This window comes from Mytilus edulis, chromosome 9 (assembly GCF_963676685.1).
Source record: "Mytilus edulis chromosome 9, xbMytEdul2.2, whole genome shotgun sequence".
Lineage (NCBI taxonomy): Eukaryota > Metazoa > Mollusca > Bivalvia > Mytilida > Mytilidae > Mytilus > Mytilus edulis.
This window is the reverse complement of record NC_092352.1, coordinates 47025254-47044353: the sequence shown is the minus strand read 5'-3', so window position 1 is coordinate 47044353 and position 19100 is coordinate 47025254. Positions and strand designations below refer to the sequence as shown.

Here is a 19100-nt window from a genome sequence, read left to right as displayed (position 1 = left end):
GAACAATGTAGGTTATGCCATAACACATAATTACGAGCACCTGATGATTTTTCATAAACTAAGACATTTTGGTACTTCATGGATTATCTTCAGAGTAAGAATGATTGATTAATAGTGGCACATTGCTTAAAAGTGTCTGAAAGTTATTCACTATCTGTTGATGAATAATTTTCATTATCAGCATAACCTTCTTTTGATATGTCATAATTATTAACTATAAATTTGTAAAAATTTATCTTATAATTGTATTTTTTAGACATTATGGAGAAGAGGAGAAAATGGAGAACAGAATGACTTATCATCAGATTGTGTGCGGTGAAATTTATCCATTATCCACTGAAGGATTTTAATCTGTCCCTTTTTCTCTTGAGACAAATTTCGCATTAGCCAGAAAAATACGGAAAAATGGAAAACACAAATAAATGTTAAAATCAGTTGTACATTTTTAGTGAAATTTATACTGACAGATCATTGACTGTTCTTTGTGATTAGGATATTATGACTGTTCTTTCTAACAAGGTTATTTTGACTGTTCTTGATGCAACTATTCTATATATCATTTGATTGTTCTTGATGACAAGAATATTCTAGATATTATTTGACTCTTCTTTAAAGAGGATATTCTGCATATTATTTGACTGTTCCTTCAGAAAAGGATATTCCACATAAGGAAGATTAACAGCAAATTCATTGTCAATTCTGTCTTGGTTCTCTAACAGAAGAGGAAGTATGAATATCTTACTATATATAAAAAGACAGATTTCATATTTAATATTGTTGAAATGAAAATATTAATGACTTTATGTGTTTCGCTTTTACAAGATATTTAAGGATTGTAGTTACAATATAAACTTTTACATATTGTTTGTGATCTGTATAAATTTGCTGTCTTACTTGGCTGCTTTCTCTTAAAATAAAGTTGATTATTAGGACTTGTTGTGCTAAAAGTAAGGGAAGTTACTCATTAAATTGTAAACTAGTTATTGATATGCTTTGGTAGTTTATACATCCGAGGACTGATATTTTACAAACTCATTGCTGACAAGAAAAACATTCAAGTCCAAAGCAATATCTCTAGTGTCTTGTTTAAAATGTTTTTTTAAAGAAGCAATGTCTTCATTTCAACTTTTTTTGCACAATGCTACTTCAATTGTTATTATAGATTTGATTTTAATCAATTACATTGTGTACAGTCTTACACTTAATTGTACCCTTACCATAAAAGAACACAGGAGCTATGATTTGTTATTGTTTATTTATATAACAAAGAATTTTGTATAGATTTAAGAGTATGTTGCCACTTAATGGTGTTCTTTATCACCTCCCCACCCCTATATAAGACTGATTTTGTTTCTTAACACAAATTATCTTCCTTGACCAAGTTGTCAAATAAATTCAATAAACCTTAAGAGTGCTTAGTTTGATGTTCAGTGCAAATTGACTTTAATATGGAAAATAATTCACTTGACAAATTTTTAGGGTTAGGAGGAAAATCAACCATGTAGTTTATTTTACTAGATAGTGTTTTTTGTATTAATAAAATATCAGTTGTTTTTGAAACAAGAGGCAATTTCCCTGCTTTAATCTTAATCAGAAGTGATAGCCCTTAGATCGTTTGAAGTTGAAAACTTCCTCTAGTTTGAAAGACCATTGTTAATATGTTCACCGCTATTTTCCAAGACAATGTCAATGATTAATGGCTAATGACGCAAGTATCTTAAGAAAGAAAATTTAAAGATAATATATTATACATTTGTTATAAATATTAATTATAAATTTTGCATTAACACTCTTAATTTCCTTATTTAGGATTTTTTTTAAAGAAAATTTAGATTTAAACCATATTCAATGACTTAATATTCAAACAAAAATTATAATATTTATATAAAATTAAATATAGATATTATTAATATTTGTAATATTATCAACATTCTTTAATTTTTCATTGTTAAATTCAACTTATACACCAGAAATAACAATATCTGATAATAGTTATGAAATTTCATTTATGGCATAAGTATTTGAGTAAATATCTTAGCAAACAATGAGTCTGACTCATTTGTATATATAAGGTGCATATTGTTTATGTTGTCCTTTCTAAACCTGTACAGTTAAAGTGTCCATTGTTGTTAAAATCTATTATGTCACGGTTGCATCTTTAATATAACATTTTATTAGTCTCTTTTTCTATTAACTATTTCTGATATAAAGCAGAAGGACTCAATTGTGTCCTTAATAATTGACTATGTCTTAGCCAAGGATTTACTCAAAAAGATATTTTGTTAAAAGATGTCTTATACAAATCTATATCATTGGTTTGAATACCATTTTGGGAAAGGGGTTTGCTCATATCTGATAATGCCAAAAACTGTTTGTGAATTGTCTTTTCAAAACTAAGTATCTTCAAAACTATTATTTCTGTTCTAAAATTTCTATATTTTGTTATTGTGATCAATTATGTATAGAATAAATATAACCTGTATAGGGTTCAATTTCAAATAATTTCAACTTTATAGAATGCATGTAAATTTATTACAAATGACATATTTTATTCAAGAGTTATACAAGCAGGAATGTCAGAGCTCTGAAATTGCTGTAAAGAAAGATAAATGCACATTTCATTGGTGGCTTGAGTTGCCCCATAGCATCACATTAAGTTAAAGGTATGCAACCTTTTCAAAAGGTCAAAACTTAATTGTCTTAATTTATGTTATAAAATAAGGTTGCACTGTTACTCTCTCAAATCTTTTTTGTAGTATTAACAATTAGATCATTTTGACGAAACAAAAATTACTTTGTGAAAAAACTATGAAAACACAGTAGAAATACATGTAGTTAATGTTTGAAATTGACCTGGACATTTTTGTGAAACTATTTATATGTTTGTTTATTATATAGAATTTAAATTTATAAATCTTAGTGTTTATTTTCATTTTATATTCTTCTCTTTATAATTAGCTTGATGTAAGCTATTTCTGTTGTAAATGATATAAGAGTGGCTCCACCTGGGAAATAGGATGACATCCATCTTATTTAAATGAAACTTTTTTCAAAATCAGATGCTTCTTTTTAATCTAAAAATTTGTATAAGTTTGAAAAAGTATGCCCTGGTTAAGATTAATTGATTACAAACAATAACCAGTTAGGTGAGTCAACATTGAAAGTCACATGAAGACATGGAGTCAACTTAAATGGCAGCCTCCATTATCTGGAGCGATCTAATCAATATCTTTTCAAATTACTGAATATTCATAGCTATTGGTTGATTCTGTTTTAAGGAAAAAAAATGCATATTATTTAAACGATATACTTTAGCTGTGTATAATATGTACATGTGCCTGTTAAGTGTTAAATAAAACATGAACATGATGAACACTCTGACTTTACTTTCACTCCTTAATTCTTATCTTATATATTGAAACCATATGCTCGTTTAAAATAAGAAAATCCGATAGTAATATAACCTTCTTTGTGACCCATGGTAGCATGCTCGCTTCAGGTGCAAGAGGTCTTGGTTTTTATCACCAGCCTGGTCAAATAAGGCAGTTTCTCTCCAAATATTATGGCTGCAATAGTATTTTGTCAGGAACCAACCTATTCAAACTGTGACTAACCTGTGTTTGGCTCATTAAAAAAAACCAGTTAAAAAATAAGTTTCTCAAACAGGTGTACTAGTATTCTGCTCTTGGTGCAATTGGTTCATACATTAATAGCAAATTCTTACTTATTTCATCTCGAAGATTATTATACTTTTTTTATCTTTAGAATGATTTAGCTTTAACCACAGAGCATTTTTCAATCATATTCAGGAATTATGTTGAATGTCATAGAAAACCGCAATCCTGGTGTCTTAAGAATGACTAGTCACTATGTGTGTTTGTATATGCATTCTTTACAGATGTAATTCCTCTTTTATGACAATCCAAGTTCTCTACGGGGCAACCTTTATAAGTGAATACTAATAAAAAAACTCGTTGACGTTGTCGACAAACTCCAAAACTTAGACCAGTTCAATTTTCAAACATAATCAGTAGGAAAAACATATATTTACTGCACTTGAGAGCAGTTAGAATATACTGACAAAGTTACATTTAATTCAGGGTCAAGATCTGTTAGCCAGACTATGCAATTATATGGTAGTTTCTTCTATCAACAAAAAAGGGAGAAACTAAATCACCCAGCCTATATTTTCTCATTAGGACGTGTTTCTGTGGATTCTTTGGGACTATTTTTCTGATATTAATATTTAGTCCAGGAAAATATTACTGTCTGGAGTACAGCTCAGAATAGAGTCGAAAAATCAAGCGAGGATCATGTAAGGAATTGAGTGCGCATCCTACAGTAAACTAAGGCAACACTAGTTGATCAATGTTCTTTTCTCATAAAGTGATAAAAAAGACAAATCAGGCTTACAAAAAGATATTACATGAACTCCTGAAGGATGAGCCCAGGTACGTCGTCACAGGGTACGCCCGCTGCTATGCATGCATTACCTGCCATTCGAATACACAAGGGGTCAACATGTCAAAAGCGGAAAATGATACACAAACGGAAATTAAAGATCAGACAATTACACTGATATTTGAAGATCTAAGACGACAAAAATCATGTTGCTGTGATTTTATACATAGACATACCGTATCAGTCAACCAATTAGTGTAACTGTGACCGTAAATCTTATGCAGTGACTTTCAGACGTTTTTCCTCAAATCTCTGTTGGAGCAATTTTTGTGGGAGCACACCCCTATAAAGGAGGTCTATATAAAACTGCACGAGCGTAAAAAGAGGAGAAAGATAAGAAAAGAACATCCAAATTCAAAAGTCGAAATTAAATTGACAACGCTATGAAATGCCGAACAAAATGAAAAAGACAAAAAGGCAAACAACAGTGTTAAAAAAAAACAAAGAGAAAGACTGCGCAAAACGAACCCTACCAAAAACCGGGGTGATCTCAAGTGCTCTAGAAGGGTAAGCAGATCCTTATCCACATGGCACCCGTCTTGTTGATCATGCAAGTTCAAACCTGAATCTAATTCGATAGTAGGTCCATGTCGTCTAAATAAAATGGTCAAATCGAAACCCTTTAAGTCAAATATAAATAGCTTAAAAAGCGCCAACAAACCACGTACCTCGAAAAACATCTTTGCAACCATTAAAGGTACTGTTGAAGATTTAATTGTATGTGTGGACGGTCCATGAATATTAAAAAAGTTGATGCATGATATAGATACATCAAAGGTAGGGGATCCCATTAAAAAGTGTTACAACTGAAAAATATCATGTCTTTTTATTAACAACATATACAAACAGTGTTCAAATATATTCTAGATGAAATCTTCATATTTGTAAGTAATGACATGCAGCAAAACAAAATAACTAACTAATGTAAAGAAAAAAACAACAAAATATTGCAGGTACATGAGGTTAGCTTTGTCTAGTTGATATATAAAATAATCCGTTTCTAATCTAAAATCTTTGGTTTACATTTCAAATTCATCAATTAATCTAGAGGTCTATTGCAAAGAAAAAGATTTTCAAACTTTGTCACATTAATTTGTTAACCGTATGTTATGTTTCATTATTGACACTTAAGGTTGACATGTTAAAAAATGCAACAGTAGCATACCGCAGTTTAATGGTCATAAATCGATTAAGCGAGAAAAAAAAATCCGGGCCACACACCAAAACCAAGAGAAACACATCAACTATAAGAGGAAAACAACGGACCAACAGAAACCGCAACAAAAACAAACAACAAAATAAATGCTTATAAGAAAAGACTAAATAATTCCTTTGTTTATTCAAAAAAGAAAGTTACAAGCTTTCGAAAATGTTATTGTGGTATCGAAAATTATTTCAATATTGTTATTTAATTAGTAATATATTTGATAAAATTTAAAGATAGAGGCAACTAATCGGCGGTATTCTTCAAGTAACAATGTTTAAGGCACGCTTGGCTTCGTTGCATTTTAAGACTCATCGATTCATGAATTAAAAATCCTGCATTAAAAACTCGATTAGTTCTATACTGTAGAAAAGTTTTTTGTATAGAGCAATTAAATCGAAAAATAGCATTGGAAAGTCTAATACTTTTATTTCATTTAGTATTTTATACCTAATAGAAAGGAAATAACGTTGATTAACATGCACATAAATACATTTGAAAAAGGAAAACAAAAACAACACTATCCATTTATATAATACAATTTTTAATTGCACGCCACTGAATTTTCTTCTAAACATGTTTAGAACATTTGTTTCTTCTAATTTTTCTCGAGAAATAACTGTCAAAGTGCTCGTCGATTTTGAAATCTAATACAAATCAAGCATATATCAATTCAGATAGTTAACATGTTTCAGGTATTGTCTATTTTGTTTGTCTTTTTAATTTTTAGCCATGGCGTTGTCAGTTTGTTTTAGATTTATGAGTTTGACTGTCCCTTTGGTATCTTACGTCCTTCTTTTAGACCGTTGGTATGCCTCAATAAAAAAAATACATCTGCATGCAATATGAAACAATAACCAGCAATTTTTGTCTAGAAGATAAATAATTTATTCTAAATAATAATCCGATCATTATACATGATAAGTTCATATACATGTAACACTGCTTTTTTATTATTTTTATTTTATAGATTTCACTTTTTTTGGCGTTTCAACTTTTTCTTAGCGTCACTGCGTCTTTTGTAGAACTAAACACACGCCTATGTACAACATTGTGATCATGGTATGCATGATCAGTTTATTATACTACATATAGTTATGCAGATATCAGAACAATTTACCACTTCATGGTAAAATTTGAAACTTGGCAGAGTAACATATAAGGGACATGCACAAAATGTATAAAGCGCAACGAAAAAAAAACACCCCAAATTTGACCGCCAAATTAAAGATGATCGACAGATGGTACTGGGATACAACACCATAGTTTTACGGTTGATGAAATCTACTAATGTACAAGAGTTCAGTAGATATAAACATAGAAATAAAAACTACGAAAATACAACGAAGATATGTTAGATTATATTCATTATTATTCTATATTTATAGATACAAAAAAAAAAAAATCAAAATAGCGCTGCTGAAAATATCTCATTTAAGCGATATGCGTCCCAAGCTGATTTTGACCTTTCACAGAAAAGATGACATTTTGTTACTATCGTTGAAGACATGAAACAGTGGTAATACTTTGACTTCAATGGTCATAATGTAAGGCATTATCTATGAACTGGAATAAATTCAAAGTTCATTTGCGTACCAAAACCTATCTACAAATGATCAATCTGAGGCTGTTTTAACAAGACACAAATAAAACAACACTATTTTCGTCTACATTTTTTTTTTAATCAGAATTAACCTTCATAGGCAGCTTTAAAGGCATGCAAAACATTCTGGTACGTGCCTCTCAAGATTTACATGGACGATTCAAAGATATTTTGTACTGAATTTCTTTGGCGGAGTCAAGCTGTTTCATTTCTTGCTGATAACAAAATCAAAGCTAAAATAGAAATCTGGCAAGGACCACGCCATTGAAAATACTGCATAAAGGTATTCAATCGATTTTCTTTTATTTATGAGGAGGCAGTAATTAGAATCCTTTCACATGTCTAAGATGCTGCCTAGAAAGTTCGGACAGAACAGGGGAAAACACTGTTGATATACAGTAGATGATTTTGTCTTACCTGTGTCTTGTTTCAAAAGGTTTCAGATTAAACAATTATGGAAATAGTTTGGCACTGAAAATAGCTTTGGATTAGTTCAAGTGTTTGGATTATGCCTTGTTCTAGAATTAAAGAAATTTAAAGTATTACAACTGTTTCATGCCTTCACCGGCTGTGACACATTATCATTTTTTCTTGAAATGGTAAGAAAACGACTTATGGGGCGTATATTAGGAATTGTCAGACCATTTGTAGAAATTAATAAAACCTAATTTAGAAGAAACATTTATGTAGTCGTGCATTTTATAAAAAAAAAAGGGGCGAAAGATACCAGAGGGACAAACAGAAAAATAATAGTACAGAAGACACAAATATAGAAATGTATCTGGTACTTCTTAATAAACAGCATAGTTCAATTAAAAGGTGAGTAAATTAAGACAACATTTATTCACTCAGATATAAAATACTAGAACAATTCACAAAAGTCCGCTGACAAGAGATGCACCATTTCAGATAAACACGTGCAGCTTACCTGTATTACATGAAAAAGTGCAATTTTGATAATTGTACAGTGGTACATAAATATTTAAATAATTTAACATGGGTTGTTCGTGCCATTTTGAAATTTGGCTTTTTGCTGATTTGCTTCGTTTAAAAAGCAAATAGTATATTAATTGACATATCCTCGTTTCATTTTCTGTGACCACTAAATTTAGTGTAGGACGTTGTATGCCCAGTATCGTCTGTAGTCCATCTTTAATTTTGCGACCGTAATGATGTTTCTATCCGTTGCTCCATATCAGAGTTTTGTCTATACTTTTTAATTTTTATTCTTCAAAGCATCATATTCTTTCCATTAATTTCTCTAAAATCTGATGTATTATAATCAAACACCATGACACTGATATTTATATAAAAGTGCTTCGATAATCTGAGTCATTAAAAATATATATGAAAAAGGAAACAAATAATCAAGAACATGCAAGAGGGAAAATCCCCAAGCCATCGAATAAAAAAAGTCTGAAATAAAGGGGAAAAAGAAATGTCAGAGGTAACAACAGACTGATAGCACTAAACACCTTAGATATTGCTTCAGACCCTTAAGATTTTACATAATTGAAAACACCACAAAAAAAAAAAAAAAAAATCAGACCCTCGATAGAAGTAAAAATATTGCATTATTCAACAAAAAAGCATGCAAATAATTTTTGTCTCCGTACATATGCTTAGGTATATGGTAACTTGAGAATTCTTTGTGGAATTTGTAAACATACAAGAAAAAAGTTTTCTAATGTTACGAGTAGTGCACGAAAAGCTTTATACCACACATTAAATAGTGTCGTTCAAAGCTTTAGATAAATGCTAATAACAATACAACGCTGACATTGACATGTGGTATCATGAGGGATATTTTATCGTCTGTTTGCATCCTTTGCAGATAAAAGAAGAGGTATTTTCATTAATATCCATTCCTGCTTCCCTTAGTCTGCTCCTCAATTCTTCTCTTTCTGTTAAAAGTTGCATCTTTTGTCTTTTTAAACTTTCTTCTTTTGAGCTCTCCGTATCAAAAGTCTGTGAAATAAACAGCATGCAATATATTTTAATCATGAATATGTCGACAGATATTGAAAACAGCACGCTTAATAATTTCTTGCGTCCGAAGCGCTTTTCTGGATTTTCCTACATCAGGAACGCTCAAAGCCAAACATTTGAAATCTAAAGATGTATACGTACCGAAACTGTTAAAGAGCTATATGTCAAAAATACCAAAAATAAATAGCCAAATTAATGTAAAGCCAACTTTGCCTGAGGGAGTTGAAACCTTAGTTTCTTAATAATTTCAAAATTTATAAACGGACAATTTTAGTAAAGTTTGTTAAATCATGTCAGTACCGAAGTACTGACTACTGAGCTGATGACACCCTCGGGGACTGATATCCAGCAGCAGAGGTATCGACCCAGTGATGTAAAAAATTGAAAACAACACGTTTAATAATTTCTTGCGTCCGACGCACTTTCTGGATTTACCTTCATCAGGAACGCTCAAAGCCAAACATTTGAAATCCAAAGATGTATAAGTAATCATCAATATGTTTTGTGTGAGATCGAAGCTGCTTGTCTGTAATACTTTTATGTATATTAAAAATAAAATCACAAAAATACGAAACTTCTGGGAAAATTCAAATTGGAAAGTCTCTAATCAAATGGCAAAATCAAAATCTCAAACACATCAATCAAATGGATAACAACTGTCATATTCCTGACTTGGTACCGGTATTTTCATATGAAGAAATTGCTGGATTAAACTTGGGTCTTTAGCTACTAAACCTTCACTTGTATGACAGTCGCATTAAAATCAATGATATTGACAACGATGTGTGAAAAAACCCAAATAGACATAATAGGTAGAAATGTTAAAAATTGGGGTACAGCAGTCAGCATTGTGTTATAATCTTAATCGCTATTATCCCATATCTAAGAAATATAAAGTATTATCTCATATCCAAGAAATATCATAAACAGTTTTGATTTAATTTATACAACTTATTATACATACATATATATCATATGTTGGCGTTAAGGTACCATGTTGCATTTATTCATGACATCTATTTACAAAGTAAAATGCTATAAGATGTAAAATCAACATTCCTTTGCGTAATTTTTATACAATGTTATTTGCTTTAAAGTGTTATTGTCATTTCATAGTATACAATTCATTGCTACAAAATATGTAATGTACTTATTTGTATGTATCATTATAGAGAGTTACACTTATGTCACTGCTAGGAATGTTTTAAATATAATACAAACTGAAGATTGATAAAATGTTCTACATCAATATTAAAGACGTATATTATCGGAACAGAAAAAAAGAAGCATTTAATGTGACAATCGAAAACTATAAGTGGAATAAAAAAAAAACCAATATTGTTAACAAGAGATAAAGAAGACGAACAGAAATTGACAACTTCCCAAATAATAATCCTGAAAACTGAGTATTGAGCGATAAAATGCGGAGATGAATGATGGTCCTCCAACAAGGTCATGCTTTTCTTCCTTGATAACAACAAAAATATTAAAAGAACAAGAGGCCAACGGTAAATCGAGATAATATCAGCTGCTATTGGTGTTCATAATTTTCACTTACACTTACTAAAGACCAAGCGTGTCCGTATCATATAACAAACTTAATTGATTATGCCTGCAAAACTAATAATTTTCTCCTGTCGTAAAGAAATTATCATTGCATTTCACTTTGTAAAATTTTGTATTAAAAACTTTAAATTCGTATCTATTGTACAGTCAAGTATTTGCTGCATTTTTTTTTTACCAAAAAAATCAGATTTATATGTCAAATTAGGGAACGAGAAGACTCACTTTTTAAACATACATGTATTGTAATACTGCTCAGTGCTGTAAGGTCGATAACAAATGATAATTACCTGTTTTAACATTTCCTCGCGTCGTATGTCTTTCTGTCTCGATCGACGCAATGAATCTCTGTTTTGTATTAGTCGTCGCTTATATTTCTCTTTTTCCTCTTCAGTAAGCTAAAACAAAATTGTACCAGTTATACGATTTCTTTGTGTTGAAAATGCGTCCGTTTCAATTATAAAACTTTCAGTTATTAGAACAAACTATGTTTCAAATGAGAATGACCAAGATCCTAAGAATAGAGTCCTTACGTAAAAAATACACATTTAGAAAAAAAAATATACCCCCACCCCCACCCCCAAAAAAAACTTGCAGCTCAGCGACAATACAATGGTTGGTTCCTTTTTTCTTCTGATGTTAAATTCCTTCCGTAATTCATAACATATTCGGAATATTAAGTAATATCACTCCAGTCTTTAGAATGAACAATTGCAAGAACTTCTAATATTTTCGGAGAATACTAATTCACCATAGAACTTGGGTGGAAAACGGGTTGTTCAATCGTTAGAGTATTGTAGACTGTTTTTTTGTCTTTTTTTCTTATGTTCGTGGTGCTTTTTGTCTTTCCTAGACTTCGGTTCTTAATCTCTCAACCTTTTGAGACGTGATTTCCCTCTAGTTTGTCATATCTTTACTCGTTTATAAAAAAATAAATATCCGCTCATCTAGATATTAGGATATTTGGTTGATTAGTAATTTACAAAATACTTACTTCGTAAGATTTTGGTTCCTTTGTTTCTGGTAATAACTCTCCTTGACCTTCACTTAATCGTCTAGTTTGTATCTTGAGTCTCAACTCCTGCTTTAAAATTGGAAGTAAACTATCCTCTTTTACACTCTTTTCATAGGCTTTACTTATGTCTTCGTCAGAGTCGGAACTCTTAGATATTTTATCTGAGTTCTTATGTTTACGTTTCTGTGGAACTTTTGAACTTTTTTCTGTGTTCTTATTTTTCAACTGTTTAGTACTGGTTGATGGGTGTTCTTCTGTAATTACCTGGTATTTTTGTCCTTTGTCAGAGGGCTCGATCATAACAATGAAGACTATTCATCAGAATATCTTGGTACCACCGAATTGATATTAAGCAGTTTCTCATCCGAAAATACTTAATCTCAATACATAATTTCCAAGAGTTGGTAAAATATTAATCGTTCTGCAAATGACGACCAAGTAATAAAAATGTCGAACACTAAAAGAAGAAGAACAAATAAAATAATACAGCGTTTATGAATTTGTTCTGAATCTAATACATAGTTCGCACTTCGAACTTTGCACTATGATTTTTGTTTTTTGTGTTAGTTGAAATCGAATATCAGAAATTATAAATTTTAAAAAGTCGTCAAATAATCAATTGCTCCTGTAACATGAAAATGATTTAAAAGTGATAACATATTAAACTTGCAACATGCTAGCAGTGGAAGTAAGATGACAAAGTAATATATACTAATATATCAAGTAAGAAATTCTAAAATTTCGAGTAGTGCTGATGGACTGCCATTTCACACTTATCATTGATTAAACTATTGCCTTAATTTTCATTTGGTTTTATTGTTGTTATAGCTTATCCATAAATGTATTTTTTACTGGAAAATGAAAAAAAAAATGGATATTAAAAGAGATGCAAAAGATTCAAAAAGCGATAATGAAACTAATGAATTGATAATAAATTCAGCATGTAAATGGAACAAACGAAACGACGAAAAGAAAACTAACAGTACTTTAAAAAATGAAACCTGAAGATTGAACAACAAGAATAGTCAGAAAAGATTAGTATTTTTAGTAAAAGAAGGAAATTTGATTTATAAAACATTTCATAATTGTAATTATGGAGTTGTTTCCCTTCGCATGTACATTGTCAATAATTAATTATTTTCTTCGATGTTTTTGTCTTCTAAAAATATATGATTTTGAAAATCTGTAGCTAGGTTAAAATTGTGTATTTATCTGTAAAAAAGTTAAATTAAATGTATTTTCTGACAATAATACTATGTATTTGGTGTTCTATGAGATTTCCTGATTAACTTTTACCGGGAAACGCTGAAAAGTTTTGACAATTTGAATTCAGTGATGTTAACCATCGTGAGCGGCTATATGACAAAACGAGAACAAAAGAGAGTAGTAAAAACTATCTCAGGTCAACCCAATCTTATGTGGTTGTACAATTTACTTATTGCTTAGTAACTGCAAGTTATTCGTAAGTTTTCTGTAAAGATAATGTATGTTTTAAAAGTACCAGCAAATCTTAACGGCAGCTAGATTTGTGCATTTAGTTTATCAGTAGTCAAAGATCCTTTAAGAATCTCAAATACCACATTATCTGACATTTGTTTTAGATATTTGTCATGCACACAGTTTTCAGATTGACTAAAGTTGATAACTTATTTCAATATTTGAGTAACGGCGACAACTAGGGTTTCTCTAAGTGCATTATCAAAGATTCATTCTGCGAATTTTATAGGCTTTCTTTTACCTTCACCACGGCCCTTTTTGTTTATTCGATTGTCATTGATGAGTCTTTTTAAATTGAAAAGTGCGCCTGGGTATATCATTTTGGTCCATTTTGGTATATACTAGTAGGGTGAGTTTATTAACAAGGTTTTCAGAATTGATATTCTTATCAAATTCATCCAAATGTTGAGTTTTCTTATTTTAGTATCTACAACATTTATGTGGTATCACTTGGTAAATCAAAACAAATTTGAAAAAAAAGTAGAAACGAGAAACATTTTATGAACCACATCAACAAATTACCAAAACGACATCTGATCGATTGTAGTCTTCTTTATTCGATGTATAATATCAATAAATAATAAATGAATTCACATATACATTACATGTATAAGTCTTTGATCGATTTTAGTTCTTTAAACAACGTAATTTCCAAACAGTTACAGACTTTCCATAGAGATTGTTTTAACCCGACATAGGTAACTGATATTTTGATATACATTTCCATAAGGTTGACATCTATGCTACGCAGCATTATTGTTATAAGATTGGTCCTTGTTTATCAGCTATTTAGTTTTGTCTTTATGGAAAACGCCTTTTAAGACACTTGTTGGCTTCATACATTACTAATCGTACTTACCTAGTAGACGTTTGAGAAGGAACAACAAAGCCAGTTACATCTCTTCTCAAAAGAATCAACTAAAACAAAACAAAAAAAGGACTTAAATCGATACATGATAACAAAACATCCCAAATCTTATAAGTTATAACATATACATGCCTATTAATATCTATCTATATATCTTGATATAAGCTAATCAAATCGCTCAAGTTGTCGAATGTCATGTTTATTAATAAACAGCATGTTGTGACTATACGTCAATAAGAAACAACCCAACGACAAAGAAACCCAAAAACCATCTAGAGGGCAACACTCAGTCTTAAACAATAGACGAAATAAAAAAAAAACATCAAATTGTTTTGAAAGTATTATAATTCGGACACTGTAAGATATTTGTCAACATTTTTTTTGAATTTTAACACAAACATGTTTACTCCGCTACATTCTTTATGTGCCTGTCTCAAAACAAGAGCACGTAGTTCAGTTGCTGTACTTGGTTTATGTCTGTCTGATTATTTTTCGGAATTGCTTTGTTTTAAACATGCCATTACCGTTCTAGTTTGAATTGTTTTACATTTTTCATTTTGGGCCTTTTACAGCTGACTATATGGTATGAGACCCTATGGTTGCCTATAATGGCTTTACATCCACTGCATCTGAACTCTGGTGGATAGTTGTCCTTTTGGCAACCATGCATTTATCTAATTTAGTCTTAAGTACTGTTATGACGTCATTGCGACAAGTCCACAAAATGGACGTTGATTAGAAATGGCAAAACATGGACGACAACAAAAAAGATGTCGATTAGAAAGGCATAAAATTGGCTGTCGATTTAGACTCCAATCTAATTGTGACGTCAGATTTGGACATCGATGTGAGACCGGATGTCGATCTAAGACTTACAACAACAATTTCTCAACGGCATTACAGTTTCATTTTATCAATTGGGATCTTTGAAAGAATTGCTGGTAACTGACTGTTGTCTGCTCTAAGGTCGGGTTGTTGTCTCTTTGGTACATTCCCCATTTCCATTCTTAATTTTAGTAAAAACTGTGATGGACGTCACTAAACGTACTCTTGAAGTTTTGACCCAACAGATCAATTTGAATATAATCTATATTTTTTCTTCTTACGAATTATAACCTGCTATGTGGCTCCCACTGTTTTCATAATGTTTCAGTGGCTGGTGAGTTACAAGCTCATTATTAATTTGAGAACGCCTATAACAATGTTTTGATTGATCATAGGTGATCTGTTGCATGGTTATAAATATGTATGCCTCTTGCCATTAACTCGCTATTTTTCAGCTGTAATTTAAAGGTTCCGTCAATCCAAGTAGACACATATCAGTGGCGGATCCAGCCATTTTAAAAAGGGGGGGGGGGGGGGTTTAATAAATGTGTTTAGTTCCGATGCAAAGACCCTATAAGGGAATCAATATTAACGCCAAAATATGCAATCTTTAATGACCTGACAACAGTCTCGTAACTATATCCCTTCTTAATAAGTCTATTCATAGGTTTTGTTAGTTTTTGAGGTGAATACTGACACCTTTGTGCTTCATAAAGAATATTTCCATAAAAAATTGGATGTAAAATACCTGAACGTATAAGAAGTCTGCATGTTGAGCTATATTTACGAATGATGTCCTTATACCGATGATAAAATTTAGTAAATGTTTTGACTAGTTTGTGATATCGAAAACCCTGGTGTAATAATTTTTCAGTAATACATAAATTTCTCTCGTTAAAATCTAAAACATTGTTACATACACGAGCGAATCGTACAAGTTGAGATATATAAACACCGTAAGATGGTGACAAGGGAACGTCACCATCTAAAAATGGATAATTAACGACAGGAAATGAAAAATCATCTCTTTTATCATAAATTTTAGTATTCAGCTTTCCGTTAGTGATATAGATATCAAGATCGAGGAAAGGGCAGTGGTCATTGTTAGTATTAGCTTTATTTAAAGTAAGTTCAACAGGATAAATTTCTTTAATATACATACTGAAGTGTCGTCATTATTGAGAGCCAAAATATCATTCAAATATCTAAAAGTATTATTAAATTTGTTTATAAGATGTTGTTTCGATGGGTCTTTGCTTATTTTTGTCATAAATTGTAACTCATAGCAATACAAAAACAGGTCCGCAATAAGTGGTGCACAGTAAGTCCCCATTGGAATTCCGATAATCGGACGATATACGGAATCCCCAAAGCGAACAAAAATGTTATCTAGTAAAAATTCAAGGGCATATATAGTATCAAAGCATGTCCAATTGACATAGTTTTTTTGTTTATTGCTACTAAAAAATGACCTAAAAGAGTTTGAACATATATATTCACATTCTGACTTTTTAAATGCCCATTCAATTAGGTGTGTGAATTTTTTCTTAATGAGAATGTGAGGCAATGTGGAATACAGGGTAGAAAAATCAAAACTTTGAACAGATTTAAAATCACCAATATAAGCATGCAATTTATCAAGTACACTCCAAAAGTAATTAATTCCACTATTTTCGAAAGCCTTATTTGAACAATTTATTATCAGGTTTTTAATTGTACCAAGTGTGCTGGTAAGAAGAATAGACAATTTAGTAGTGGAACAATGGCTTGAAGACGAATTAAATCTATATTTGTAAGGTGTTTTGTGTAGCTTCGGAAGCCAGTACATAGTTGAAACAATGGAATGGAAATGAAAGAACTATTACTTTTTCAATGCATTCTCCATTGTTTTGGATCAAAGCATCGACTGTCTCAAGAAATGCTCGTCAATCATTTCTTTGTCAAAATTCTGTTCCAGTTTCATCTTAACGTTATTTAAACATCGGTAAACTACTGTCGTCTCATTGTTCCTACGAAAAAATTATCATGAAAGTTTTGGTGGTTCATTCCAAACTCCTTTTTGTCTTGCGATTCCATCGCGTATTTTTATTCTTAATTCTTTACTTCTTATGTTATCTAACTTTAGATTGTGAATTGTTGCAATTGTCGTCCCTTGATTTTCGTTGTCGTCCCTTGATTTTGTTGTCCCAAATATAGTCCCTAGTGTTGACAGTGGGTTACTTGCCAATATTTTTTATACCCCTTTCAAATTTATGTCTCCATGTTTTATGCCTCAAATTGCAAAAAGGGGGGTAAATTACACTGTAAAAAAATTTGGGTTCAGAATTTTAAAGGAAAGTAGTGATTTGGTCCAGCTGAAAAAGGTTAAGAATTAGCACTTCGGAAGCTGTCAAAAGATTTCAAGACGCCCTAAACATAAAATTGTCCATATTTTGAGTTAGAGCCGATGAAGTTTTCTATAATTTTGATGTTATTTGTCCCAAAAGTAGTACAACACACTGTAAAAATTTCATTGAGAAAGCGCAGATGGGATTTTTTAAAATTTTTATTTATGTTCTAAAAGAAATGCACTACGAATTAATTGTGGTCTCGGACCAAATTGCGTATCACAAGCCTGAATTTATGTTCTACCAGAACAAATGAAATATATATCATCTTTATACTCTATATGATTTGGATGTTATCAGTAGAAACACCCGAGGTTAAATATGTTGTTGTTGGTAAATTTTCATATATTTGTAGCTTATATATGTATATATCTATGGCTACAGTATTTCCTTATATAGTCATATGTTGACATAATGTTGCAATTTGACAACAGTCAATCAATTTAAAATTGATTACAACCCAGTTATACAATAAGGTCAATGTTGCTGCTATTTTTATAAGTAAAATGAACATAAAGGACAAAAAGACTACGCCTATAGAAGGTTGTAGCGGTTTAGTCATATATAATACTTTTTCATATGGTATGTTAACTATTTGATGACGTAGTCAATTAGATATATAATGAAAACAATGAGATATCAAAATAAGATCAATTTTTAACATTAACAGAATATAAAGCATGCAGTTAGCATGCAGCGCTATTTTCCTAATATACAATCAGGATGTGCTTTATTTACCTTTTGGTTTCTACCGATCGTGTTTTCCCATCACATCCAAATTTTATCAGATTGGTATAATAAATTTAGAAATAAAATTTCCCTTATATCTATAAATAGCGGCATTAAACAAAATAATCCTGGAATTCCAAATCTAATTATATCGTCTTATAAATAGATCATACCTCATGGTTTACAATAATATGTTTAATCGATGCAGGTATATTGAGATATCAATCAACCAATAAAAACAGTTGTTTCTTTCAAACTCGATTATATTCCGTCTGATATGTAGATCTCTATATATTGACATTTATATTAAAAACATTTAAGACATATTTGTAAATATGGTACTCATTTTGCTTGAATTATTTCTGACACATCAAATATGTTAATAAATTTAGCTTATATTTTTTTCAATTAAGGTTTTACTTACGCCTCATTGTACACTTAGTAGGACAAAAATGTAAAGCAAAGTCACTTTCAGAGGGGGTAAAATGTCATTGTCTTTGGATAAAATAGTACTTGACTATCATTTTTTGCGAGCTCAGTATCATATTGTGTTTTGAAAAGTCGAGCGGACTATACCAGCTAATGCTTTGTAAAAAGTTCTTGTAAATTTTTATCTCATGGACCCCCCCCCCCCCCAAACGCGGTAGAAACAACGGGCCTAACATTTATGCTTATGGATGAGCTCGGATGCAAAATACTGAAAATAGTGTGTACTTATTTCATATAGAAAATGACACCTGAGGTATAATAATAAATAATATCCCCTTGGTATACATACCCAATGAACCATCTCTATTGTTAATTATCTTTACTGTTTTGATGCAATTGTAGTTTGAAAATGTCGTAATTCAAATGGCTACAAAAGGGGTCATAAACCTTAACAACATTCTGGTGTATCTTCTTTTACATGCAAAGCGAATTTAAAGAACTAAACGAAAACGAAATAGTAGCATAGGCTA

At 31.0% G+C, this 19100-nt stretch overlaps 2 protein-coding genes across 7 annotated transcripts in view; one reads left to right on the top strand and one right to left on the bottom strand.

The window, feature by feature from the left end:
• The window catches only part of LOC139489720 (TNFAIP3-interacting protein 1-like), a 43967-nt gene extending 40594 nt beyond the window's left edge, over positions 1-3373 (top strand). For all 5 annotated transcript variants that reach the window (XM_071276456.1, XM_071276458.1, XM_071276457.1 and 2 more), the window contains one exon: positions 257-3373. In XM_071276456.1, coding sequence (XP_071132557.1) covers positions 257-319 — 63 coding nt within the window. In that variant the 3' untranslated portion in view covers positions 320-3373. The remainder of the gene's footprint in view (positions 1-256) is intronic.
• Positions 3374-5272: 1899 nt separating this feature from the next.
• LOC139489719 (nucleolar protein 58-like) lies at positions 5273-18233 on the bottom strand. 2 transcript variants are annotated; one of them, XM_071276454.1, is made up of 5 exons: positions 18151-18192; positions 14192-14250; positions 11815-12292; positions 11111-11218; positions 5273-9236 (listed from the first exon to the last, which is right to left on the bottom strand). In XM_071276454.1, exons 3-5 carry the CDS (start codon positions 12133-12135, stop codon positions 9063-9065), a joined length of 603 nt encoding a protein of 200 aa, XP_071132555.1. In that variant the 5' UTR covers positions 12136-12292; positions 14192-14250; positions 18151-18192; the 3' UTR covers positions 5273-9062. The 2 variants fall into 2 exon arrangements, with proteins under 2 accessions (XP_071132555.1, XP_071132554.1); XM_071276453.1 differs by lacking the exon at positions 14192-14250 and having other exon boundaries at positions 18151-18233.
• Positions 18234-19100: the final 867 nt, after the last annotated feature.